The sequence below is a fragment of the Rhincodon typus genome, chromosome 20 (genome assembly GCF_021869965.1).
Source record: "Rhincodon typus isolate 14 chromosome 20, sRhiTyp1.1, whole genome shotgun sequence".
Taxonomy (NCBI): Eukaryota; Metazoa; Chordata; class Chondrichthyes; order Orectolobiformes; family Rhincodontidae; genus Rhincodon; species Rhincodon typus.
In genome coordinates this window covers 17,481,316-17,509,212 of record NC_063351.1, presented here as the reverse complement: position 1 = coordinate 17,509,212, position 27,897 = coordinate 17,481,316, and the positions used below count along the sequence as shown (strand labels likewise).

General features: G+C 40.8%; 1 protein-coding gene across 1 annotated transcript in view; it reads left to right on the top strand.

The window, feature by feature from the left end:
- LOC109932442 (kinase non-catalytic C-lobe domain-containing protein 1) overlaps positions 1-27,897 on the top strand; it is a 176,718-nt gene that overhangs the window by 104,360 nt on the left and 44,461 nt on the right. Inside the window, exons 12-15 of the mRNA XM_048609238.1 lie at positions 7,746-7,860; positions 7,953-8,118; positions 9,063-9,991; positions 11,799-11,946. Coding sequence (XP_048465195.1) covers positions 7,746-7,860; positions 7,953-8,118; positions 9,063-9,991; positions 11,799-11,946 — 1,358 coding nt within the window. The remainder of the gene's footprint in view (positions 1-7,745; positions 7,861-7,952; positions 8,119-9,062; positions 9,992-11,798; positions 11,947-27,897) is intronic.

Here is a 27,897-nt window from a genome sequence, read left to right as displayed (position 1 = left end):
TATGCAGGAGTGCTGATTCATCAGCTGAGGGAGGGTGGTACGTGATAATCAGCAGAAAGTTTCCTTGCTAATGTTCAACCTGACACCATGAAACTTCATGGGGTCCAGAGTCACTGTTGAGGACTCCCAGGGCAACTCCCTCTCGACTGTATACTGCTGCGCCATCACCTCTGCTGGGTCTGTCCTACCAGTGCGACAGGATATATACAGGGATAGTGATGGTGTTGTCCGGGACTTTGTCTGTAAGGTATGATTCTGTGAGTATGACTATGTCAGGCTGTTGCTTGACTAGGCTGTGAGACAGCTCTCCCAATTTTGGTATTATCCCCCGGATGTTAGTAAAGAGGACTTTGCTGGGTCCAACAGGGCTGTTTTTGCTGTTGTCTGTACGGTTTCATTTCTTTCTTGAGTCTTCGTCATCATTGATGCAACTGAGTGGCTTGCTAGGCCATTTCAGAGGGCAATTGAGAGTCAATCACATTGCTGTGCGTCTGGAGTCATACGTAGGTCAGACCAGATGAGGATGGTGGTTTCCTTCCTTGAAGGACATGAGTGAACCAGATGGACTTTTCCGACAAATGACAATAGTTTCATGGTCATCAGTAGATTCATAATTCTAGATTTTTTAAAACTAGAAACTGGCTTCAGATTCCACCATCTGCCATGGCAGGATTTGTGCCTGAGTCCTAGAACATTAGCTGAGTTTCTGGGTTCATAGTCTGATGATAATACCACTAGGCCATCGCCTCCCCCACACCCCCTTCATTTTAAGGCAGGCTGCCATTCCTGTTGCCTTCAAGCCAACATGAAGAACCAGTGGCTGTCTGCTTGGAGACTAGGCCTATGGCTTCTCTCCACCTCCTGACCAGACAAGGCGTAGCATGTGAGCAGTACAACACAACTCTGTAGATTCCCTCTTTATTTATTTATTTATTAACTTGTCTGTAAGACAAGGGTTGCTTGTGTTTTCTCACAAAAGGAAAGATCTTCCTACTTTCTTCTTTATGACTGCTACATCTCAAAAACAAAGAAAATGTGTTGTCTGAGAAAGTTGTACTGGAAAGCCAATTGGTCATTGGCCTTTAATGCAATATTTTAGCCATGAAGACTTAGTAATAGGATGAAGCAGATGGAAAGCAAAATGGAAAACTGTGGAGGAATATGGTGATGAGATGATGCCCTATTGGAACCAGATTCTCAGTAAGTAATCAGTCAGCTGATCTGGATTGTAGTCGTCTTGGAAGTACCACCTCCTCCTGCTGCAGTGGTTTTGCTATGCGTAATTCCAATGGCTCCGCCCTTAAAACAGCAAGGTGGTGGAGGTAACGGCAGTTCCCCATGACCTTAAAAACTGACTCTGGTGAGTAATGCAGGGCTGTTCCCTCGCAGCTCAGGCACTAGAATATTGCCTGAGAAGTCAGGGTTTGTTTCACAGTGTTCAGCCAATAGTAACATCGATTCCAATTCACTGAAAATGATGATTTATCAAATGAGCAGGCAGCACGAAGCTTGTGTGCAAAGGACAGAAAGAAAACCACAACGTCCATGCATCAAAAACCAAAGTAGTTGTTAGCCCAGATCTATGACGAATGTGGGAAAACGTTTTCTCTCAGGATTTATAGCACACAAAATGCTTTCTTTTTCAGCAGCCATAAACAAACAGGATTTCTGCAGACTTGCTGTGATGAAGATAAAGGATGGGAACAGGAACAGGGAGGGACAGGAGTTTTCAGTTCAAATGCAAGGAAAACATTAATTACTGAGGAATTCTTTTCAAATAGCCCCATTACTGTACATTATAATGATAATTATATGACTTTTGGAATATTGTGACTGGGTTATACTGGACCACATGCTCTGCTTGGTTATTTTAGTGCTGAACATAGAATGGGAAAGTTAATTTCTGCAGTCTGTGTTATGTAAATAATTTCATTTTGTTCCCAGGCCACTACTTGTCTTCTGACTAGGGAAGTTGCAAAGTGATGGAAGGCAGCAGAGACCTGACAAACTTTTGCTGCCTGAAGAATTAATTTAATTTAGAAAAGGTCTTCATTTGCTCAGTCAACTGCTTTTCGGTTGATTTTTGTAATTATTGACCAATAATGATTTAATAGTCTCACCTCCGCCTCATATCAACACTGGATGCTAGAGATACTCTCACTTAAACACATCATGGGAAATTTGTTATAATATTTACTCCTCCCATTCTTTGATATTAAAAATAGTTTGGATCAACTGATTATACACCCACATTTTAGCAGAATGTACAAGAACAAGCAAGAGCAATTCAGAGAGCTGCAGAAGTATCTTTGAAATGAATTCTTGCACATTTCCCGGAGAAGCATCAAATGCCCTACTCAACTGGGTCAGAACAAAACAAGGTCCTCAACGTAACAGTAAGTGAGAATCTAGGAGTGTTCTGCTAAATTGTAAACATTTCTGAAAGGTGATATTGTGCAGTTGCTGCAGTACCATTGTATGGCCTGCTGATGGTGCTGATGGATTTTATAAAAGTTTTGTATGTCCATAACTCAATATATAAAGACCATTTTGGTTGCTATTAGTCCCTGCCAGTACTTATATTGGGCCCTACTCTTATGCAGACAAAAAGAACCTGTTGACCCATTGTGATTGTTTCAACTGCACAAAATAAGCAACAGCTATTTTCTGGTTCATTCCTCTGGGTAATGCCTTGACCAATCAGAGTCAACCATCTGGTTTAAATTTAAGTAAAGCTTAGCAATTAACTGTCAGTCATCATCTAACTCGTTTATTCCCCATGGCAACACCTTCACCAATCAGAGTCCACTTGCCAACAAATCAACATTCTGTTCTTCCCTTTACATTGGTATTCTTGTGAATTGCCCAGACAAATGCAGGACAAAAAGCTTTAAAAATATGTGGGTTTTGTCAGCAAAACTCAAGTTCTGTTGCTCTCAAATTACTATTTATTACAGCAAAGCTATGTGTTTCACATTTCATCCGTCTTCCAGGTTTAAGGTTGGACAGCAGGGCTTCTGGGTCTTAGGATGTCTGACAGATAAAAGGAGACAAGAAACATGGGACTTAGGAACAGGAATACACTATTGAGCCCTTCAAGCCTGCTCTACCTTTCAATAAGATCATGACTGATCTGGCTATAGTCTTAATAACACTTACTTGTGTTTTGCCTGTAACACTTGATTCCCTTGTCTCTTTGAATCAGCCTTGAATAACCCAGCTTCTATTGCTTTCTGGGGAAAGAATTCCACAGACTTAATGAGCCTCTAAGGGACAATATTTTTCTTCATCTCTGTCTTAAATGGTAAACATCTTATGGTTAAACTGTATTGACTCATTCTAGTCTTCCCCATAAGAGGAAACACCCTCCCAATATGTGCCCTACCGATCCTGTTGGGATCTGATACGTTTTAATGATATTACCTCGCATTCTTTTAAACTCCAACTTATTCAACCATAATACATAAGATAAGCTTTTCATCCAAAGAATGAGTTGTGATCCTTTGCTGAATGGCTACTAATTCATTGTCAGCATTTTTCAAGTAAGAAGTATAAAACAGTACACAGTACTCCAGATGTGACTTCAATATGGCTATGTACAGCTTCTGTAAAACTTCTCTACATTTATATTCCATTACTCCCATTGTCCAAAGATGTGCAGTTTAGGTGGATTGGCCATGCTAAATTGCCCATAGTGTCCAGGTTGTGCAGGCTAGGTGGATTAGCAAATTAGCCAATGGGAAATGCAGAATTATAAGGAAAGGGTAGGGAGGGTGGGTCTGGGCAGGATGCTGTTCAAAGGGTCAGTGTGGACTTGATGAGCCAAATGGCCTGCTTCTGTACTATAGGGATTCTATGATGATCCTATAATGCCCAGAACTCTGTCCCTCTGAGCTCTGTAACGTCTCACCATTTAAATGGTATTTTGTTTTCTATTCTTTCTGTCAAAATGGATGAGTTCATGTTTTCCAATATCATTCACCATCTACTAAGTTTTTGCCCACTTACATAATCTGTCTATATCCCTCTGCAGATTCTCTGTACTTCACAAGATCGCTGAATTGCTAGGGTGTATAAAGCAACCAATTGGTCCATTCTGGATTGGCTCTCTAAGCATTTTCACTTGATTCCAAACTCCTGCCTTTTCTTCTGCACATTGTTTCCATTTCAATAATCATTTAGTGCCCTCTTGAATGCCTTAGTTAGAGTCATAGAGATGTACAGCATGAAAACAGACCCGTCAATCCAACTCTTCCATGCTGACCAGACATCCTAAATTAATCTAGTCCCATTTGGCACATATCCCTCTAAACCTTCCTATTTGTATACCCATCCAGATGCCTTTTGAATGCTGTAATTGTACCTGCCTCCACCACTTCCTTTGCAGCTCATTCCATACTCACACTACCCACAAGGTGAAAAAGTTTCCTCTTAGGTCCCTTATAAATCTTGCCCCTCTCACCTTAAACCTATGCCCTCTAGTTTTGAACTTGCCACCCCTGGCAAAAAGACCTTTGCTATTCACGCTATCCATGCCTATTATGTTTTTTATAAACCTCTCTAACGTCACCTCTCAGCCTCTGACTCTCCAGGGAAAATAGCCTCAGCCTATTCAGCCCCTCCCTATAGCTCAAACCTCCAACCCTTGCAACATCCTTGTAAATATTTTCTTCGCCCTTTCAAGTTTAATAACATCTTTCCTATAGCAAGGAGACCAGAACTGAATGCAGTATTTCAAAAGTGGCCTAACCAATGTCCTGTACATCCGCATCAAGACCTCCTTGAACCTGCTACCTTAGCACTCTGGGCTGTGCATTCCATACTCGAACCATCTGCTATGTGATGTTTCTTTTCCCCTCATGTTTGCTTCTTTTGCAAAAAAGCTTTAAAACTGTGCCCAGTGGTTCTCAACCCTTTGCACATGGGAACAGCTGTTCCCTATCTACTCTATCTAGACTACTGGGATTTTGAAAACTTCAGTCAAACCAGCCTTTACCTGTTCAAGGAAGACAATCCCAATTTTTTGAATCTGTCCTCATCAGTGAAGTTTCTCATCCCTGGAACCATTCTTGTTAACCTGATCTGCATTCTTTCCAATGCATTCACTTTCCCCCAAAGGTGTAGCACCCAGAACTGGACACAATATTCTGGCTGAAATCTAATCAGTGTCCTTTACAAATTCAGTATTACTTGCCTGCATGGGTACTCTATGCCCCTATAATGAAGCCTAGGATAATTTACAGAGGAAATGGATAGTCTTTAAATAATTATTACATGACTTATAGGAACTATACATTCCTTCAAAATGCAAATCTCCAAAAGAAAAGTCAGCCAACTGTGGCTAACAAAGGGAATTCAGGATTTTATAAGATTTAAAGAAAAGACCTATTCTGGTGTCAGAAATAGAAGTAAATCTGAGGATAGAAAATGTTTTATACAATAAATGAGGACCAAGAAGCTGATAAAGAAAGGGAGAATAAAATACAAATGCAATCCAACAAAATATATAAACATAAACTGCAAAAGCTCCATAGGCACATAAAAAGGAAGCATTTGTCTAAAATGAATGTGGGCCCATGACAGGCAGAGCCAGTAGAATTTATAATTGGGAATAGATAACTAGCAGAGAAACTAAATGATTACTTTGTATCTGATTTTGCTGAGGAAGGTACAAGGTATCTACCAGGACAATGGACCCAAGTGGCTGGGGAGAATAAGGAGTTGAAGAAAATTGGTTTTAGCAAGAAGACTACATTGGACAAATTAAGGAAGCTGCAAGTTGATAAATTTCCAAGACCTGATGGTCTATATCCCAGAGCGTAAAGGAGGTGGGTACAGATGGTCAATGCATTGGTAATCATTTTCCAAATTCTTATGGATTCTGGAATGATTTCTGCAGATTGGAAGATAGCAAACATCACCCACTATTTAAGAAGGCAGTAAGAGAGAAAACAAGGAACAAACCTATTAACCGTACATCAGCAATAGAGAAAGTGCTAGAATCTATTTAAAGGATAAACAGACACTTGGATAATAATGATTTGATTGGGCGTGGTCAGCATAGATTTGTGAATGGGAATGGTGTTTGATGAACAGGTTGAAATTTCTTGAACATGTAAGTAAAAAGATTGATAAAGATGAGCCAATGAACATAGCATGCGTAGATTTTCAGAAAGCTTTTGATAAAGCCACACACAGGAGACTGTTAGGTTGAAGCACATTGGATAGGAGATAGTGTATTGGCATGGGTTAATGGGTTGGATAACAGACAGAAAGCAGGGAGAAGGACTAAATGTGTCATTCTCACATTGGCAGGCTGTGACTAGTGGGGTACTGTGAAAATCAATCCTTGGACTCCAGCTGTTCACATTATATATCAATGATTTGGAGGTGAGAACCAAATGTAATATTTCAAATTTGTGGCTGATACATAGCTAACTGGGAATACATGTTGTGAGGAAGATGCAAATGGCTTCAGGAGGGTTTAGACAGGCACAGTGAATAGTCAAGAACATGGCAAATGGAATATAATGTGGAAAAAAATATGAGGTTATCCATTGTGGTAGGAGGAATGGATATGCAGAGCATTTCTTAAATTATGGGAGGTTGGAAAGTGTAAATGTACAAAGGGACCGAGGTGCTCCTACTCACCATTTAGTATACTTCTTTGTATTAATTTGTATCACCTCATACTTAGCAATGAATTTCATCTGCCACCTATCCAGCTACACCAACAATTTGACAATGTCTTTTTGAAGCTCCTACACTTTTCCTCTTCACAGTTTACAATTCTTCAAACTTTTGTCTCATCCATAAACTTTGAAATTGTCCCCTGAAAACCAGTATCTAGGTCTAGTATCAAAAGACCTATCATTCTCTATCCTGAATATACTCAACAGTTGAGCATCCACAGCTAGAGAGGGGTAGAAAAATTTGAGCGAATGAATTTTTTCCAATCTCAATCCTACCTCTTATGCTGAGACTGACTCTATGGCCTAGATTCTCCAGCCAGGCCCTTGCACAAGTCCCAAAACAAATTAGAAACTTTTATTAACTTATCACGTAGTTTAAACTAATGGCATCTTCAAGTCCTTCAGAGGTACACTGGATAGTCAATCAAGATTGTTCCCAACTGGACTGGGGTTCAAATAGTGAAACTTAGATTCAGCGTAAATGCAATAAAATTGCCAATTTCCACCTTTTCTTATGGTAGTTGGTTGGATGTACAGCTATCAGGTTCTTTTCTGGTTATGAGGTCACAGTAAACTAAATTCCTTTTTTGTCAGGTGCAATTAATGGATTTTATAAAGAGTTTGTAATTCACGCTGTCAAATTAACATCCAGTAATCTCCAAAATATTTCCAAGATATATCTTCAGTTATTTAGAGAAAAAAATATTTTCCTCATGCTGTTTCCTGTTATTCGGATAATAGTTGTGAGCGTGATCTTCAAACCATTTCTAAAAGTTTATTTAAACTAAGATATCACATGAAGAGTAAAGGATTCCTTAGCTTTAGTTTACTCTGATATCCATGAGAAATTCCAAAATGCATTTCTTTGAGAAAGAAGCAGATATAATATCTGACTTTGCCTTTATATTAATCTTTACCACCAGTTCTCTATTAACATTTTCCCTATTCTGGTTTGTGTATACAATTTTCTAGAGACTATATTCAATCTTTTTTGTAAATATAGTGCCCACAGACAAAATAATGTGAATTCACAGCTGTTCATTTTTATTTTAGAATTACCACAAAAAAGGAACAGATGTCATTGGATTGAACTTCAAAATGAAGAAACTGGAATTTTCAAATTCTCCACTGGGACGTACAGATTTTGCCCAAGAATCGTCTACACTTGGTACTGATTATTTTTAGAATAGTGCACACTTTCACATTACTGGCAAAAGCATGATCATTGAATTTTCTTTCTTTTTCATTCATTATTTATAGGATTTGTACCTCTTGCTAGTGACAGTAAGCTGACAGCTGTAAAAGGCCCAATTCCTTGTCAGTATTCTGTAAAGAGCAAGTCCCCTTCCAAACTTCCAGAGGCCTTCACTTCCCCAGCCACCCATTTCAAACCTATAATACTCACAGAGCACAAAGAGAAAACAAGGTAATAATGCATTAATAATATAAGAAAGCAAATCCCCTATGAGTATTATAATTTGTGTCCAGGACTGATATTGGGAAGTAGAATATTAAAAAATATTCAGCAAAAATATATATTTTTCACATTATATACAAAACATAGTTATTGAATAATCCACTGGTTACATTTTTAATGGCTCTGATATTTAAAATTGTGTTATTTAGATAATCAGACAAGTGCAATAACAGTAAAAACATGTCTCTGAATAAAGTTAACTTTACTGAATCAATGAAAGGGTTCTTTGAACTAACTTCACTCCTCCAAATGAATAAAAGATACAGCTATTAATTCTTACAGCATACATGATAAAAATGTTCTTATTTGGGAATTTTTTTATTATTTTCAATATCATGTGTTTCTTCATCCTTTGTGCAGAATGAAATCATTCATTATGTTTGTCCTGTTGTGTAGCATGTAGTTACATTTTGTTTCTGTGCCAAATATACTGTTTTTATAATTTTGTGAAATATTTTAATTTTGTAAGTGGCATTAGGTGGAAATGGTATAATGCATATGATTCTGGTTTTATTTCTGGATATTCCAAGAATATTTTTGAGTTTCAGTGGTACATAGTTTAATCAACAGACTTCTACACTAAAGAGGTATGTAATATTATTTCCTTTAGAAGGAAGGTCTCCTTACTCTGTCATAAAATCTGGGGACTAGGGTAAGGGTTGGAGAAAGCAGTGGGAATAATTTCAACATTCTTTTGCACTTGGGATTTCCCACTTTATTTGGAGGTAGTTCAATTTTTCTCATTTCATTTTCTAGCATTCTTCATTTCTGCATGAATTAAGAATCTAAGTACATGGGATTGAAACATTTGCAACGTATTCAAAATTACTTTCAACACTTTCTGCGCACTAAGTACTTATCTTTGTAAATTGATGTTTCTCCTATTCCAACAGTGTCAAAGTATCAAGTAAAACTCCAACAGCCAAACAGCTTGTTAAAGCTCTGAAACAGGAGAACCAGGGAGCAATGTCCATCGAAGATATTAAAAATGATATCATTGTGGAAGCATCTGCTGTGAACTTTAAACGTTTTGAGAGCGCTATTCACACACCAGCATCTTTGGCATCTTTGTCAGACCAGACTAAAAGCAGCTCAATTCATTCTGCCTACCATTCTCCCACAGTTAAAAACAAAACGAATCTAGCACAAACAATTTATTTGACACACGAGAAAACAAGTTGTAACTCTGATTCTTCAGCTGTTTCCACTTTTCCAACAAACAATGAACTTCAAAACTCAAAAATGGAGATACTAACTTCACCACCTGCTCAATCAATTGTGCCAGAACAGGTATCAGTTCTGCCGAACACTTCTGGATATGAGCTAAATAGAGACTTCTCAGAATCTACAGTACTTTCACACAGGGACTCTGGCAGAAGCAGTGCGAACTGTTCAAATTATATTGGATCACAGTTGCAGAACACATCCAGTTCCACACTTGATGGCCATATGGATCAAAGGCCTAAGATGAAAACATACACTGTATTGGAGCCTTCCAGTAACTGTTCCAGTGAATTTGTTAGATTTGACTGTGTTGCCTCAGCAGTACCATTGTCTGAAGGATGTGTTTTTGCACAGGAGTCATTGGAAACTGAAAATGAAATAAAACCATTCACAGCTGTTCCAAACATTGCAGCAGGAATTTCAGAAAATGTCCACTTAACTTCTGCATTCATCTCATCATGTTGTCATGACAATTTAGTGGCAATAAATTCATCAAGCCCAGAGCCTGTCAGTCTTTTGCAGAAAGCAGTTCAGCTCATAAAAGAAGAGTTTGCATTTGATGGTTACTTAGAGAATGGTGAAGAAGCCCATGTCATGGGTAGATGATCTTTATTTTGACATAGAAATTATTTTATAAATAGTTATATAAAGGAGCAAAATCATAACATTTTTAACATGAGTTTTAGTTTTTTTTTGAATAATTGGTTTAGTTTTATTGAACATCCTAAAGTCACAGCTAAAGCATTGGTTTGTTTGAGCCCTGATATTAAACTCAACCAAATGGCACACAGGGAGCAGGTACTAATATAAAAAGACCTTTGGAGGGTGTGCACTTAATTTTCATGTGCCATCATTTTAACCAATAATGTTTTAGGCATTGGAGAACTGTTCTTCCAGATGGGTGAATGGAGGCCTATTTAACGTGCTAAAGTTGAGGCAGATGATTTAATTGGTATTATATTTTACAAATAAAAATTGTGGTGTATCTGTACAATGCCAAATCCTAGCAGTGAACCATGTTAGCAGAATAGCCAGGGAATATTTAGAAGAAAAAGCACTGAAGATTCCTTGTCAACGAGGAAGAGCAGTAGGCCTCCTGCAAAGTTTTTAATGATGTTTTGAGCCTCTACAGCCCTAACCCTTCCTCCTCCCTCTCACCAGCAGCAGAAAATTTAGCGCCAACACCTGTTAGAAGCTGCTCCCAACATGGAAGCGACCGACGACTCTCCCCTCCATTCTCAAGTGGTGTTAGCCTCCTGCCTAATTTCCTCTTCCCTCTGACTGCTACTCTATTCCATCAGGAGGCAATGCTGACATGTTTATTTGAATGAGGACTTAGTAGGCCTGACCTCAAACTTGGGAGTCTAGTCAATGTGAAAACATTGAATCCTATTAAAGTGATTGTTGTCTTTCATGAGCAATAATCATAGATCAAAGTGAAAATTCGGAATCAGGAATTAATATGGAGTAGTTTTCATCTTAAGTAGCTGGGTAATTAAAATTAATTACTTTGTTTGTGATAGGTACATACTCTGTAAAACAGACATGCTGGTTGGAACAGGACATGATCCGTTCTCAATTTCAATGCCTTTTCAGTAAACAGCATGGGTTTTCCCAAAGCATGACTTCCCAGTCTATGAAAGTGACATATGGCACCTAGCAAAAATTTTTAAATTCCATTATGCAAATGTAAGTGAATAAATTTTTGACTGCTGAAAGTCTGCAACATCATAGGTGTTCTGCCTTGACACCATTAAGTGCATCATCTAGACTGCACATGCTCCCATTTGGTCATTGGCTCTGTTCTACCTGCTTATGGCTTTTGAACTCAGTGTTGTAGAGTGTATCATGTTCACTATCTGTTCTGACGATACTATTTGCTTCATGATTTTTTATATCATACTCACCCCAATAAACCCCTCCATGTCCTTGCATAGAATTCTGCTCTACCAACTGTCTATGTGGCGAAGACATCAGTTCTATTTTGGTGTGTTTTTTTCATTCATTGCTCAGTTTGTTTTTGGTTCACTTAAAGTAATTTAACTAATCCGCTGGGTCTTTTTAAATCAAACGAAAAATTCCGGTTGAGAAATAAATGAAAACTGTGTTTTGATCAATATTATTCTTGTTGAAAGGTCTTATTTTGTACATTAATTGTGTAAAGAGAAAAAAATACTGTATTTGAACCATCAACGTCCATCTGAACTGTTATGTTGCATTATGCATTTGTACTCACTAGAGACAAGTTGAAAAGTTGTCTTAGCTAGTACTGATTCAAGTCTCTTACAAAAAAATATTCAGAGCCAGTTATGAACTGCAGCGTTAATTTTAAGAATTTTAGCTTAATGAAAGCTGACATTACATTGTTATAATTGATTTTAGACCTCTGATTTTTTTTTTATAAGGTGAGTACATCTTATCCTTGAAAAGTCTTAAATTCAATACATTCACTAGTGCTATATCGGAGAAGTTTTGTGACCTCTACTGGGATGACAAACTACTGGAACAGCTGTATGAGGTAGTTAATGGGAATGCTCCACATTCTACATCACTGTAAGTATCCATTACTTCTGTCTTTTTTTAGAAACTCTGCACAAATGTCCTGGACAATCCCCTTGAGTTTAGAAGTCTGCGAGTTGCGTGCAGACTTGTCTCTTCTGCAGAACTCAGCAACTGACCTCTCCAAAGTTCATGGGGTCAGGAGAAGGAAGCTGCAGAAGCAGCTATTGGAGGCACACTCAATGTAGCCCCTCCTCTGCTGTAGACCTCAGCAACATTGTACTCATGTTGTGCCAGGAGAGGTGTTGGGTCCTCCCTCATTCTTGCACAGGAGCAATGAGCCTTCATCAAGAATTTCCTTCATCAATCAGGACCCAATCTGACCTTCTCGCCAGATATATCTGCTAAAATTCAGTCTGTCTCCACCAATCACACATTGAGGCTTGGACCTCACAAATTAGGGAGTCCTCAGATACATTGACTTGTAGAGGTGCTCAGATGCCCACATCCTAACTCAGAGATTTGAACTTGTGGATTATAGCCATTTCAGAAAATTCCCACTGGAGTAATAATGGGTGTCCACTTGAACATACATAAAATTTCCAAGTTACTGCTCTATGCAGATACACATTTGAAGTTGTCTCAAAGTCTAATACATTCAAAATTCATCATGAGCTTAGAAATTCAGCTCACAGCTCCTATTTTTCAGGTGGCCGACTCCCTACTAACCCTTCAGTATGATGAATGGGTAGCACACATCTATTATGAAACAGGGTCCACTTCCTATCATATTGGTAAATCTCAAAACATCTGTGTTCAGTGACCATGCTTGAAGTTGTTGTCCCTTTGCTTATACAAGCAAGAGCTGCAGCATCTGTTTAAGGCTGCCGTGGTGAGCTTGATTTGTCCTGAGGTGATCAGCATCACTACTGGCTCAATTTAGCAAAACCAGGAAGCCTGTATGCAGCCCAACAGGTAGACATGAAGGGACTTTCTCCAGACTCCCAACAGACAACAAAGAGAAGGTTAAACTCTGTGTGGACTGGGAGATGTGTAAGAGTTATGTGACATGGAGCAGAGATGCCCCTGTGAGAACAAATTCTGCTGCTGGCGCGCCTTTGTGTTACCTCAGTTCCACCTTGTTCATTTTTTTCTGACCATTGTATCAAAGTTTTTAAGAGGCACTGTCTAATATTAATTTAGAGTTGTTATATTTATCATTTGTAAACAAATGTAATTGTCTTTATTTTCCAGTCAAGTCAAATCAGTAATTTATTAAATATTAATTTATTCTCTACTAAGTCATCTTTGCTTAAAATACTGAGTTGATGACTATTTGTATGATGTGGTGAAGACATTTTATGTCATTTGAATGACCAATAGTACTGAAACTGGATGTGTGGTGATCCTTAGGCAAGGTCCTGTTAATTGCAGTGAAATTTTGGTTGATTAAAACATTTTTCAGAGGAAAATTTGTTACACCACAACCATACAATATAACTATTAAAACGTCACATACTGAAATACTGTGTTCACTGCATTAGATCTCCTGCGTTACACGAGTGGGGATATATCAAGTGTACTTAATGAGGCTGTAAAGCACTTTGAGATGCCCTCAGATTATGAAAGGCACTATTTAAGTAGAAATCCTGCTTTCGACTTTCTGTCACTAACCTACCCTGTAACTGAGACAAACAGTTAACCATTTCATATGATGAAATAAAATCACTTGCAAGATTTGCCATGTGATCACAGAATCACAGAAGTGTTACAGCGCAGAAGGAGGCAATTTGGCCCATTGTGCCTGCACTAGCTCATTAAATGAACATCATCATCTTGTGCCTATCTCCTGCTTTTCCCCATACTTTTGCATATTGTTTTTATCCAAATAATCAGTCAATGCTCTCTTGAATGCTCTCAACTGAACTTGCCCCCACAATATTTTCAGGCAGTGCATTCCATACCCAAACTATTTGGTGTGTGAAAACATTTTTCCTCACATCATCCTTGCTTCTTTTGCACATCACTTTAAATCTACACCTTCTTGTTCTTGTTTCTTTCATGAGTGGGAATAGTTTCTTCCTATCTACTCTATCCAGCCCACTCATGACTTTGAAAACCTCTATCTGATCTCTTCTTAACCGTCTCCTCTCCAAGAAGAATATGCCCAAGCTCATCAATCTGTCCTCATAGCTGAAGTTCCTCAATCATGGAACCATTCTTGTAAATCCTTTCTGCACTTTCTCCAATCCGTTCACATCTTTCCCATAATGTGGCACCCAAAACTGTGCACTATATCCCAGCTATAATCTAATAGGTGTCTTATACAAGTTCAATATTATCTCCTTGTTCTTGTACTCCATACCCCTGTTAATAAAGCCAAAGATACTGTATGCTGTACTCACTCTACCTGTCCTGCCACTTTCAATGATCTGTGCACATATACACCCAGATCCCTCAGATCCTGAACCACTCTTAGAATTGGACCCTGTACTTTATATTGTTTTCAATGTTCTTCCTACTAAAATGCATCACCTCACACTTCTCTGCATTGAAACTGAGCTGCCACCTATTTGCCCATTCCACCAACTTGCCAATGTTCTTCTGGAATTTTGCATTTCCTTCACATGGTTTACAATTGTTCCAAGTTTTTGACATCTGACAGCTTTGACATTGTCCCCTTCACACCAAACTAAGGTCATTAATATGCATCAGGAAAAGCAGAGGTACCGATAATGACTCCTGGAGATCTCCACTGCAAGCCCTCCTCCATCCCAAAAAATATCCATTGACCATTACTCTCTGTTCCTGTCACTCAGCCAATTCTGTTTCCGCAATGCTACTGACCTTTTTATTCCATGGTTGTTAACATTCCACACAAACCTATTGTAAGGCACCCTCATCGACCCTTTATGTTACCTCTTCAAAAAAACTCCAGCAAGTTAGTTAGCTTGGAAATCTAAAAGAGAAATCATGTTTGACTCTTTCTCATCAACCCAATATTTTCTATGTAACTATTAATTCTATACTGAATGATTGTTTTGAGAAGCTTCCCCTCCAATGATGTTAAACTGACTGCTCTATATTTGCTGGATTTATCCTTACATCCTTTCTTGAACAAAGTTGTAATCTTTGCAAGATTGGAAATTTTCTGTGACCTTCCCCCAAGTCTAAAGAAGGCTGAGACATTGTGGCCAGTACTCCTGCAATTTCAACTCTCACTTCCTTCAAAATCCTTGCATGCGTCTCATCTGGTCCTAGAACATTGTCAAATTTAAGCATTAACAGTTTATCGAAGACTTCTTCCTTATTAGTTCTGAACCCTTCTAGGCCCCTCCTCTATAATCAGGGCCTGTCTTTGGCAAACACTGATGCAAACTATTCATTTTAAACCTCAGCCATGCCACTTCCCTCCAGCTGTAAATCCTCTTTTCCTTCCCAAATCAGCCCAACTGCTCCTTTTAATACCCTTTACTGATATGTCCATAGACAGTTTTGAGACACCTCTTTATTTTGGCTGCCAGTCTTTTCTCGTAACTACTCTTTGCTTCTCTTCTTTACTTCCTCACCTCGCCTCTGAACCTTCGATCTTCATCTTGGTTCTCAATTTTATTTTCTGGTTTACGCTTGTCATAAGCACACTTTTTCTTCATAATCTTAATTTTGATCATGTTTGTCCTCCAGGGAGCTCTGGAATTGTTTGTTCTACCTTTCCCGTTTGAGGGAATATGCCTTGAACCATCTCCTCTTTGAAGGTAGCCATTTTTCCCATTAACCTGTCATTCCAGTCAATCCTGTTCTTGCCCCATTGAAATATGCTCCCTGACAAATGATTTTTTCCACTCTGGATTATTGCATGTCATTCTCTGATCACTGTCTTTTTAACATTCCCTATCTAATCCCTAAAGTACAACCATTTTAGTTTCAGAACTACAACAAAGGAAAAAGGACCTCTTGACACTTGCATTTGGTAAATTGAAGATCATTTTTTCAGTATTACTCTGATATCAAAACTGCTGATGGGAGGGAGTAATGAACTTCAGAAAGTTAAATCATTTAAACATTGCAGAGTAAATATTTGAGAGCAACTACTACTCCATGTACTTCTCTCACATCACATTCAGGTACATTGTATTTAGGTCTGTCTTTAACTTAATGTCAATTTCCTTCCTCAAAAGTGAAATCTTCAACATTGCTTTTGGCTATCTGTGCTAACCCTTCTTCCTCATTTCTCAGTCTCCAGTGATTTGTCTGCTTTTGTGCAGCATGTTAGACATTATAGTTGTGCTGCTGGTGTTCAGTGTGTCTGCATTTTTTTTAATGATGACAAATAGACAAGCAGTTTGATAAAAGCTTCTCAAAATTTACATCAGTGGCAAAATTGGTGGGCCTAAAATGTCATAACCAATGCCCATATCCATGTTTCTACAGAATTTTATGGAGCATCAGTTTAGTATTCATGCAGTTATGCGTTCAAAAATGCAGCACATCGAGTTTAGTTGCCATGAGAACACAAGGGTATCCTAGGCAACCTGGGTTAAATAAATGGTAAGACAAAATGGGGAGAACAAGTGTACCAATTTGCATAGCTTTCTAATTTAAGCATTTAACTATTCAATTAATATCAATACTAATGCTTCTTGAAGGTTTGGCATTTTTAATACTTATTAGGAACCAATTCTCCATCTAATTTCATAAGATTATCTAAAAGATATACTTTTTAAAACAATCAACTAAATAGAACATTTTCGACCACTTCTTTTTATAACTGGATCTACAAGCAGTTAGAGTCATAGAGCTGTACAGCATGGTAACAGACCCTTCCGTCCAACTCGGCCATGCTCACCAGATATCCTAAATTAATCTAGTTCCATTTGCCAAAATTTGGTCCATGTCCCTCTAAACCCTTCCTATTCATGTACCCATTCAGATGCCATTTAAATGTTGTAATTGTACCCGCCTCCTCCACTTCCTCTGGCAGCTCATGCCATACGTGCACCACCCTCTTTGATTAAAAGGTCCCTTAGGTGCCTTTTAAATCTTTCCCCTCTCACCTCAAACCTATGTCCTGTAGTTCTGAACTCCCCTAACCTGCAGAAAAGACCTTGGCTATTCATCCTATCCATGTCCCTCAAGAAGGTCACCCCTCAGCCTCGGACACTCCAGGGAAAATATCCCCAACTTATTCAGCCTCTCCCTATAGTTCAAACTGTCCAACCCTGGAATATCCAACATAGATTTTTATTCTAAATTGGTGTAAAGGCTTCACTAAACTGTTACAAGTCAAATGATTTGTTTAAAATTATAGATATGCTTTATGAAAACTATAATTATTTTCTGGAAATACCTCAAAACCTTTTCCCTATAATTTCAAAAGCAAATTTTCAAAATGCAAAAGGAAATTTCTATGCTACAAACAAAATCTATTACAAAACAATAGTCCTAAATCAGATGATATATTTAAGCCCTCATAAAAAAATTCTGGTTTTAAACATAAAATTGAACGCTAGTAAAGAGGACTCCAAAGCCATGATGTGAGCATAGGTTTTAATGTGATTGAGGGAGAAATTTATTTGGATAAGTATTTTTGATGAACAGAAATCATGGGCAGAGATGGATGGATTTTATTTATGCAGATAAGTGTAACTGCTATATTTAGAGAGGAAATTTGGTGGTACACAGCAGAAGATCCAGATCAGCCATGTTTCTGTTGCAAAGTAGATTGTGTTGATGGTTGAATGGCCTATTCTGTTTGTGTATTCATGCTACTCTGGCAATGATATTGAAATGGCTAAGGATGCTAATGACTTCTAGGAGTGTTATTAGGTTACCAACCAATGTCAAGCAGTAATCAACAGAGCCACTAGTCAAAGCAAGAGCTATCAGTTATAAAATTTGATCATCAAACTGTGTCTCTCTTTGAGTGCACGTTCTGGCTACCCATTGAACTTAATTTAATCTTCATTTTTTTATTATTTTTGGCCCATCTCAGTCCATTACATCCTGACTCCTCTGATTGTTATTGTCTATCTTACTTTTCATTTAGTTTCTCTCTCTTTCTGCTCAGTATTTCAGGCTTAAATTTCCTGTGGCCTTTACTCTGTGCCGATTTTGGCATTATCCAAAAGGCCCTTCAAAGCAACCATTATTGCCCATTTAGCAGCAACCCCATATGCCCATCTTCCTTTCTGCCAAACCTTCCAACTGAGCATGCTCATTCAACCAACCTGTTCCCTGTTGCATTTCATCTTTGAATTTTGCCAGTGAATCACTCACCCTTTCCTGCACATTTCCTGCCAGTTGGTATGCTCGCTCATTATTACCATTCACAGCCTTTGTTGCTGATTATTGCATTGAAACTTATACAATATGTGGCAATATTCCTTATCCATACCAATCTGAGTCTGTATCTGAATTACTTTTCATCTTTGTTGAATTCAATCTCCATCTCATCTGCACTTTCCTACACTTCTCAATTCACTGTGTCCCTCAAGATAAACGTTCTTGCTGATGGTCTTGGCCACAACTTGTCCATTCTGCCTTCAGTGTCTCTTTTCTCTTCTCATCTCAAACATTGACAAGGCCATTTTTAACCAGGTCTTTCATCCTTCACTTGTACTTGCATCAACATACTGCTTTCCATCCAACTTCCGTGGCATCCCCCCTTGAGAAATCCTCTGTGATAGGGTGATAAAAGAAAAGACAGTGCATCAGCATTAGCACAAAGCAGATGATAGTAATTTAGCAATCTGCTTTATACTCGGCCAGAAATTCAGACACTGTCTGAAACTGGTTGCCAATCCATGAACACATGGTTTGCACTTGCCAAAGACTAAATTGTCTCTTTTCTTTGTCATTTTCTTTGTCACTCTCTGCCATTGGCAATTTTCCCATTTCCAGTTATCATGTTTCTGGCGTTCATGCCTCTGGTGCCATATTTGAAGCCTAGCTACCCACCAATTCAGATGCTGCAAACCAGTAGATGGCCTTCTTACTGATGGTACTTGAGCAGCAATATACAAGACACAACCCTGAGGAAAGGAAAGCTTGTTCCCCACCTCATGGACAATTGCAGCCTGGGTCAGCACTGTGTCCCAAATGAAGTGGAATTTCCACCAGTGCCGGAAGATGAGTGACCTTCTGCATTTGTGAGAGCATGTGCCACTGTCTTCTCTCTACGGCCTCTCACTCATTGGGCCATCACTCACCAACTCTGGCATTGCACACGGCACATCTCACCAAGGCTCATGAACGACAAGTCTCAGTTCCATGCACCGTATTCATACAACTGCTGTCACCACCTCATCCTCTCAAATACCTAACCTTTTCTGTCCTCCAACTTACTTGCTGTGGAGACCTCACCACTCATTGTGTTTTGTGGAGTGGGACTGGTCACTCCCCAGGAGGAGAGAATACTGGAACTGTCCGAAGAAGAGCATGACTACTCATGTAGGAATACAGAGGCCTTAATGGGGAACCAACCCATTAGACTTCATTAGAATTTGTTACACTGCTCTCCTATTAATGCAGTGCAAACTCAATTCTAACCTGCACTAGTTTTATCCCTGTTATGAAACCAAATTTCCTCTCCTCTTGCACAAGCACGAGCAGCACCCAACATACCACCAAAGTGAGGCCAGCTCCACCTGCACTTCAAAGGAGAAAGCCCCCGAACCCTCAAAAGGATAACAAGTGAGGCTATCACCTTCAACCTGCACCAGCTCAGAGACTATCACCTTGGAGAATTCTCTTTGCAGGTTGGACTCAGCTGCACAGTCTGGTGAGCATGTCGCTGATTTGACTCCGTAGCTAGTGGAGGAAGTAACTCAGAAGACTGCCACCTCTTTCAGCCCCAGGCAAAAGACAATGCCCTAATGACTTTGTCAAACTGCACAGACAGGCACAGGGACATCAGGCAGGTATATCCAGAGACTGTCGGTAAGATGCATTGAGCAGTCCATGTTCTCTGCTGGCTCTGGCATATGTGCGTTTGGCTGTCTGCACAGACAGATGTCACCCACCCAGCGTGGAAACCCAGTGAATATGAATATGCACACAGAGCTGCACTGCATTGCTATAGGGTAATTAGCATCAGTGGCCAGGGTAGAGGGGCCAAGGGATATTGGCCTCACTCCAGGTGCACTTTCTTTTCATGGAGGCAGGGTAGTGCTAGCAAGCACCCATAAAAAGGAAGAGTGACACACAGGCACTCCAGGAGGTTCTTCTCAGGACACTCCAGAGCTGCCCTGTCCCCCTTCCTCCCCCTCACTTGTGATCCCAAAACCTGCAACATTTAAACCGACAAGGGTGAGCTTGCATTTGGGCAAGAGACTTTCTGTAGGCCTGGACCCCCTTAAACCAAAGGCACCTGAGGCCAACTGCCCACTCCAACCAGGCCAATAGGACCAACCGCAGAGCAGGCTCTCTCCACCCCCACCTTTGGAATTTAGGACTGCACCTGTGATCAAGTGTGTGGATGAGGGAAGTTCAGTTCATGTCATGTGTATGAATTTTAGCAAAGCTTTTGACAAGGTCCCACATGGGAGACTGATTAAGAAGGTTAAAGCACATGGAGCTGAGGGAAATTTGGCGAGATAGATCAGAAACTGGCTTAGTTCTAGGACACAAAGGGTAGTGGTAGAAGGCTGTTTGAGTGCCTGGAGGTCAGTGGGCAGTGGTGTACTGCAAGGATCAGTACTGGGACCCTTATTGTTCGTTATATACATAAATGATATAAATGAAAATGTGGAAAGAATATTAAGCAAATTTGCAGATGACACCAAGATTGGTAGAGTGGTTAATAGTGAAGAAGATGGTTGTAAGTAACAGGGAGATATAGATGGATTGGTCAGATGGGCAGACCAACAGCAGATAGTATTTAACTCTAATAAGTGCGAGGTGAGGCATTTTGGAATAAGAAACAAGATGAGGGAGTATTTAATGAATGGTAGGATACTGGGTAGCTCAGAGGAACAGAAGAAGCTTGGGGTAATTACTCACAGATCCCTGAAGTCAACAGAGCATGTGAATAGGATAATCAAGAAGGCAGGTGGGTCACTTGTTTTCATCCATTGTGGCGTAGAGTATAAGAGCAAGGAGGTAATGTTGGAGTTGTACAGAGTGTTGGTCAGGCCACAGCTAGAGTACTGTGTGCATTTCTGGTTACCTCACTACAGGAAAGATGTAAAGTGCTCGAGGAGGGTACTGAGGAGGTTCACCAGGATGTTGCCTAAGGTGGAGGAATTGAGCTATAAGGAGAAACTGGATAGGCTTGGACTGTTTTCTTTAGAGCAGAGAAAACTGAGGGGGGACATGACTGAGGTGTATGTGATTATGAGGCATGTGGATAGGGTGAATAGAAGCAGCTGTACTCCTTGGTTGAGGGGTCAATCACAAGAGGGCATAGTTTTAGGGTAAGGGGCAGGAGATTCAGAGGGGATTTGGGGAAAAAAAAACCTTTTCACTCAGTGGGTGGTGGGAATCTGGAATGCAATGCCTGGGAAGTTAGTGGAAGCTGGATAACTCACAACCTTTAAAAAATATTTGGATGAGTACTTCAAATATAAGATTCAAGTGCAGGAAATTGGGATTAGCATGCGTCTGGTGGTAGTTATGTTGGTGCAGACTCAATGGGCCGAAAGGCCTTTTCTGCACTATATGAATCTATGAACATAGACAAAGCAGGAGGCAGAGGGAAAAGAAAATTTACTGAGGACACATGGACATCATTGTAAGTAACTTTCACTTTTGGAACTATATATTCACTTACATTTTTAAAACATCTGCTGCATTATAATTTTCACTGGTGAACCTGGTTAAATCGCTCTCACTTGAGAGATGAACAGCCTCTTCAGACCTTCCAAGGATGAAAGAAGTTTCAATGGCCAGCCAGAAATAGTAAGAACTGCCGATGCTGGAGTCAGAGATAACACAGTGTGGAGCTTGACCCAAAACGTCAGCTTTCCTGCTCCTTTAATGGCCAGCCGTTGCTCATCTCCCACAAACAACTGACTCCTTGAGCAGTGACATTGAAGACTGCAGCCAAGGCATTGCATTTTAATGTGACAACACTGAAGCTTAACACAATGTGCAGGGAATATACTGGGGCCTGGCCTGCACAAATCCTCCCACTCCTTATCTCCCAGCAGCCGTCCCCTGTATTGATAATGGGTCCCCAGTGTATAAGGGTCATGGAGGCTGTCAGGATATTTGGTGCAAACCTCCAGCTTTAATGAACGACGGTCACATATGGTTTGAACCTTGATCGAGCAGATGCCTTTTCCGTTGACAGACTTTGGAGGTTGGTGATAGCTTGCCCTTAAAGCAATGTGAGTAGATGTGGACTCTTCTAGGCAGTGGGGAAGCTTATAAAGAGCTATGTTGTGGGGAAAATGGCATCAGTAATATCCCACATTATGTACAGTTCAAGGATTGGGAGAGATGGCACACGGATTTTCAGTTGCTCTTTCAAATAATCCACTGGCATAAAGATTCAGTGAAGCATTAATCCTGATGACCACCAGGAAGGGATTGTCACCTAGTTCTTCTGAGAGCAAGCCTTCCTCCTCCAGCGAATGACATGGTTTGGAGACAATAGACCAGAACATCACTAATCAGCACCTGAGCCTGAATTAAATGGCAGCCAGTCCTGTAGATGCAGGGTCTCACCATATTTTCAGCTAATGCTTGTCCGTCTGGAAGCTGTGCAGGTTGTTGTTCTTGCTGATCAATTTCATGATTGCAGTCTGTTTCTACATTTGGAATAGCACCAAGGTCACAATGACTCCTGCATCAATGCTCTTCATGTAAGTTCTTTGAGCAGACAATCTATCAGGTTTATCCGAAAGATGATTTTACTACAGTAACTCCAAATCGCTTAAATCCTTCACGGTGGAGCTTTATGTTATGCCCTCACACAGTGTGGCGTAACGGCTTTACAATGAGATCATTGTCATACTTTCATTAGGAGCTTGAGGAATGTGACCTTATCCAATTTTATGTTAGATAACCAAAGTTTTCTGTGTGTAGAATTCAGCTAGTAAACAACTAAGATTGCCCTCCTCAAAAAGAAAAGGATCCCTTCTACATCACAGTCCATGTTCTTGAATAATTACCATTTGTTGTTTGAATCTGACAGCAGCAATGCATCATCTTACAGAGTTTGCTGTGAAAATTGGCTGTGAAATCAGAATTTCAGGTTTGACTTTTAAGTCCCTTGTTCTGATTACAGTTGCTTAGCAGGAAGCAATTAGTGAGCACAGTATCATCACTGAGACTGCTTGGGGCCATAGTTCTTCATGTACATTCTTCAACCTGCTGCTGAAGGGCAAATTGAAGCCAGATGAGGGGCTTTACTGAAGCAGTGAAGGCATGATTCCTGCCATTCCAAGAATTTTACTCCACCACTGAAGGAAAAAATCTGTAACTTACTCTCGCCATTTTGTTTGTGGTGTCAGCCATTCTGTGTAGTTATTGTATTATTGACTTTCTATCCAATGGGACAGCATTCCACCTTGGTTCAGTTTGTCATTCTGCAAGCTCTACCTGTGACACATGGATTACCACATTCATTTTGTTCTCTTTTGTGTTGCTTTCCCTGTGGCCCCTATGACGTTTCAACCTCTCCCCATTTCCATTGAGCCCCTTTTCCTAACTGCTACTGTCCCCACTTTACTACAGAGTCTATGACTTTGGAAATTTCCATGTGCCATTGTTGACTGTAGCCTCTGCCCATGTCGAGTACAAAAATACAGTGATCTGTTCCAACCCACTTCCGGAGCTCCTACTCACAATGAGGTCCCGTCCTGCTGTCTCTTTTTGCCTCATCACTGTCACCATTCATTCAGCAATCCAGTACAATGAAGCCTGTCTCTGATTTCTCATGGACTGTCCCTTAATAACCCTTTAGTTGTTATTGACCAAATCCCCAGGATGGACCATGGCCTACTGCCAGACTAACCTGGAAGGACAGTCCCAACTGACCATGGTCACTACCCCACCAGACTGCTGCATCAATAGCACTCCATCCAATGTACCTGTGATCACTTGGACTGACTTACAAAACTGACTGTGGCCCAGTCCCCGGACTGCAAGGCCACAGATCTCCAGACTCCAGTAGACCAAAACCTGACTAACCATGGCCAGCCCCTTGACTGTTTCTGCCATACTCCCTGCCTGACCATAGTCCCCTTCTTCCTGCTAAAAACTGTTTTGCTTGACAATCACATCTCGCCAGAGACGTGAAGCATTTGCCTTGTTTGTCATATAAGCTGCTTGCTGTCAGTGTGAATTTGCTTTAGCAGTGACACACAGCGGAATGAGCCCCTCCCACCCATTCTTACAAATAGATTGACTATTTACTCATCACCCCCCATTGGAAGCTGCCTGCCTCTCCCTCTGTATCAAAGAACAATGCAAGTCAGAGAGGCTGGCAGCTTGTTACTGAGCACTAAAGATTCTGTGCATTAATAAAGCAGGGAGACACACAGAAAGGCTGGCAGCTTCCAACTAAACCATACAATGAGAACTAAGAAAGCAATCTAAGAGCCATTCAGTGCATTTTATGCAGATGCATGAGATGCATGTGTGTCCCTGAATGGAAAGTAACCTGGCAGAAACACGAAAGTCATAGGTGTCTCTGCATTCCAAAGTAAAGTGTTGAAGGGCTGGAGTAGTATGGGAGTTGGTCTGAGAGCAGGCATATTGATATGGTAGGATTGGTGATTTGCTGATCCCAATTACCATAGACAAATGGTGAAGGAGATGGTGCCTATGGAATATGCAGGGAGGCTGTGAAGAAATAGTTCCATGATGGCTGGGACAAGCGTTCAGCGAGCTGCAGTCACCAGGAGCCCACTCCAATTTACATGTCAGAAATTTGTACCATCTAGTTTCTCTGTGAAGGACAAGAGAATTTCAAATGACATACAGATAAGGTGACTGGGGCTTTAATGAGATACAAATGCATAGAAGTACAGTAGTCACCGCTCGACAATGAGATTCTGAAACTGCCATTCAAGGTTTGAGGGGAAAATCCAGAAAGGGTGAGGGTTAGGACTAAGATTTTCTCAACATTGGTTTTCTCATTTTTATTGTACTTGCTTACCACTACTCTCTCCACACGAGGGAGGGGAAAACTCCACCTTTATAGACATGCTCTCTTTTAAAAATAACAATATATATGCTTTTATTCATTTTCATTACATTCAAAAATGATACCATATAGACCATTAAAGGAGGCAAAGAAGATATTATCTTAGTACAGCTGGGTGGCGGATCCCAGGAAATGTGCTACACAATCCAAATTCAGGTTTAAGATGAAAAGGAGGAGAACACATGTAAGACAGTGCCTGACAAAATAGATTTTAACAAGTTATTTTTGGCACGATGTCGGAAATAAAACAGAAAATGTTATTGAGAAGAGGAGAAATAACATTGAAATACCAGAAACCTCTCTACATGTTTTTCCTCCTTTAATTCACCTTTTAAAAGCACTTTGGTCAGAATGTAAAGGATAGCAGAGATAACTAAGTGGTAGGACTGAATCTTGCGTTGGTGAAGTGCAAGTTGTGTCAGGTTTCTTTTAGAGGGCTTCTCACTGGGGCACCCAGTGAGATTTTTTGCTTCATCTTTCCAGTTGGCCTTATTAACTACTTACTCAACCACTATGGTAACCTTCACGTCCAATTCTAGCCCCGTCTTACCATTTGTCATTCCAGGGACAACTGAGCAATCCCAGAGGGCTGTCAAAAGAACAGCAACCCTTCTGCCCATTCCCATCTTTGAAGGACCACTGTGCACCTTACACTAGTGTTGGCACACTGACACTGCCCCTCACAGCAGCCAAGAGGCCAGGCTGCTCATGGCACATGGCTAACACTCCCTTGCACATCAGCCCCATTCTCTTACCCTAGTCACTTTTCAACCACCATACTACTTTAGCTCAGTCGGCTGGATGGCTGGTTTGTGAAGCAGAGTGACGCCAACAACAAGGGTTCAATTTTTCCACATTGGCTGTTACCATGAAGGACTCACCTTCTCAACCTGTCCCCTCACCTGAGGCGCATGACCCTTAGGTTGAGCCACCACCATTGTCTCTTTCTCTAATGAGACAGCAGCAATATGGTGACTTTAGGTGCATACCATCTAAACACCATCTCTGTGTCAGCATTACGCTGTCCCCAGTGGAGATCTACAGCTTGTCATTGCCCAGTAAGGGATCATCACATACAGACAAGAATTGACAATTCCAAGCATAAGCTTTTGTTTACAGCTACACAAACAAACTGATAGAGGCCGCAACTTGCACGCCCCCCCCCCCCCCCCCGACCCTGCCACACACCATGTGACATTGGTATCATGAGCAGTGACTGTTTTACAGACCAACGATTGCCTGTTACAACAAACTCTCAACCACTGAAACCAGGTATCAATCAGCTCCTTCTCAAAAGAATGCTCCCCTCACCCCAGTTCCTCGCTACCCGACATGTCACCTTGTTGCCTGCTCCAATTATCCAGACTTTACTGGAGGGCCACCTTCATCCCCCCTGCCCCCCACACTTCTCCCCTATACCCAAGACCAGTCCAAGCAGTGAAACCACATCTTCAGCAGCCCCATGTTTTGCTCCACCACAACTCTGGTTAAGACGTAGTTATTGCACAGTGGTGTCATTGGCCATGGTCGCAGTGGGTATCTCTTGACTCTCAGTAACCAGCTTTGTAAGGTACCAGGACTCTGTCAAACACACCAGGTATGCAAGAGTGCCCCACAATGGAGCAGTGGTGGCAGTTGCCAGGGTTGTGGGCACACATCTCCAGGAAGTGGTAACAGTGATTGCAGATCACCTGAATGTTAATGGAATTAAGCGCTTCCTGGTGATGAATTCTGCAGTGTTGTGATACTACCCTCTCAGTGTTACGTGTGTACGGTTGATAGCATCCTGCACCTGGGGAAAGCCAGCTGTGGTCCCAAACCTTACTGCCCAGGCTACAGCACAGATCTTGTGAACGAGTGTGATCTTGACCTAACACATTTGTGGGTGCAAATCCCACTGAGGTCACCCATCATTCCCTGGAAGGAACCAGATGCATGGAGGTCCAAAGCAGATATCGCCTTCACAGTCACTAGGAGAGGATGGCCTATTCTGACATCCAGTGTAGTTCCATCACAGTGAAGTGAGCATTGGACCACTAGAGAATGAGTCTTGGAAATTACTATGGAACCTGCACCAACACTGTACTTTGCCCATCCAAAGGAAATAGATTTGGGACTGAAAACGTTTGGGCCTCCTGCATATACACCACATCCCGAGGGCTGTGCTCATGCAACCTCTCACTGAGCTGGCTACTCCTTGTCCTCTACTGTAGACTGCTGCTGCTGCTGGGTTTGTCATTGGTCCTGGCATTTTTAGGTCGGCTGCCACAGCAAGCAACATGCCACCAGCAACGGGGCACAGGACTGTCAGTAGAAATGACCCACGTTGGGAATGCAAAGAGTGAAAAATGCTCTTAGCTGTCTGACGGGTCATTGGTGGCATTCTCTGTGAATGAGGGGTGCACACACTCCTCCAGACAATGAGACAAGCTGCATCCTGAAAACAAAGGTAATGCCTCCATCATTCATTTCGCTTCAATGTACAGCAACTTGGTGAAGATGCCACCGTTTGAAAGCCCAGCACATTACTTCTCCTGGGAGCGCCTCTGAACCCCTTCCTATCCCAGACCCACATCAGTGCTTCAACTCTCAGTTGCATTCAGTACAGACCATTGTTAAGCTGACGTGACAGATGGTCTAAACCTCCCACAGTCCCCTCAGATAATTAATGGCCAGCATTGGCTCCTTTTGAAGTTATTGTTGCTAATGTCAGGATGATTGAGCTGCCGCTGTTCATTTTGTAGGGACCAATGGTATTGTGCAAATCACCTTTGATCAGCATTTGATCTAAGCACGTTCATTCTGCATGCATTGCAAATGAGTGAAGAAATGACTGTAAATGAAAAGTAGCT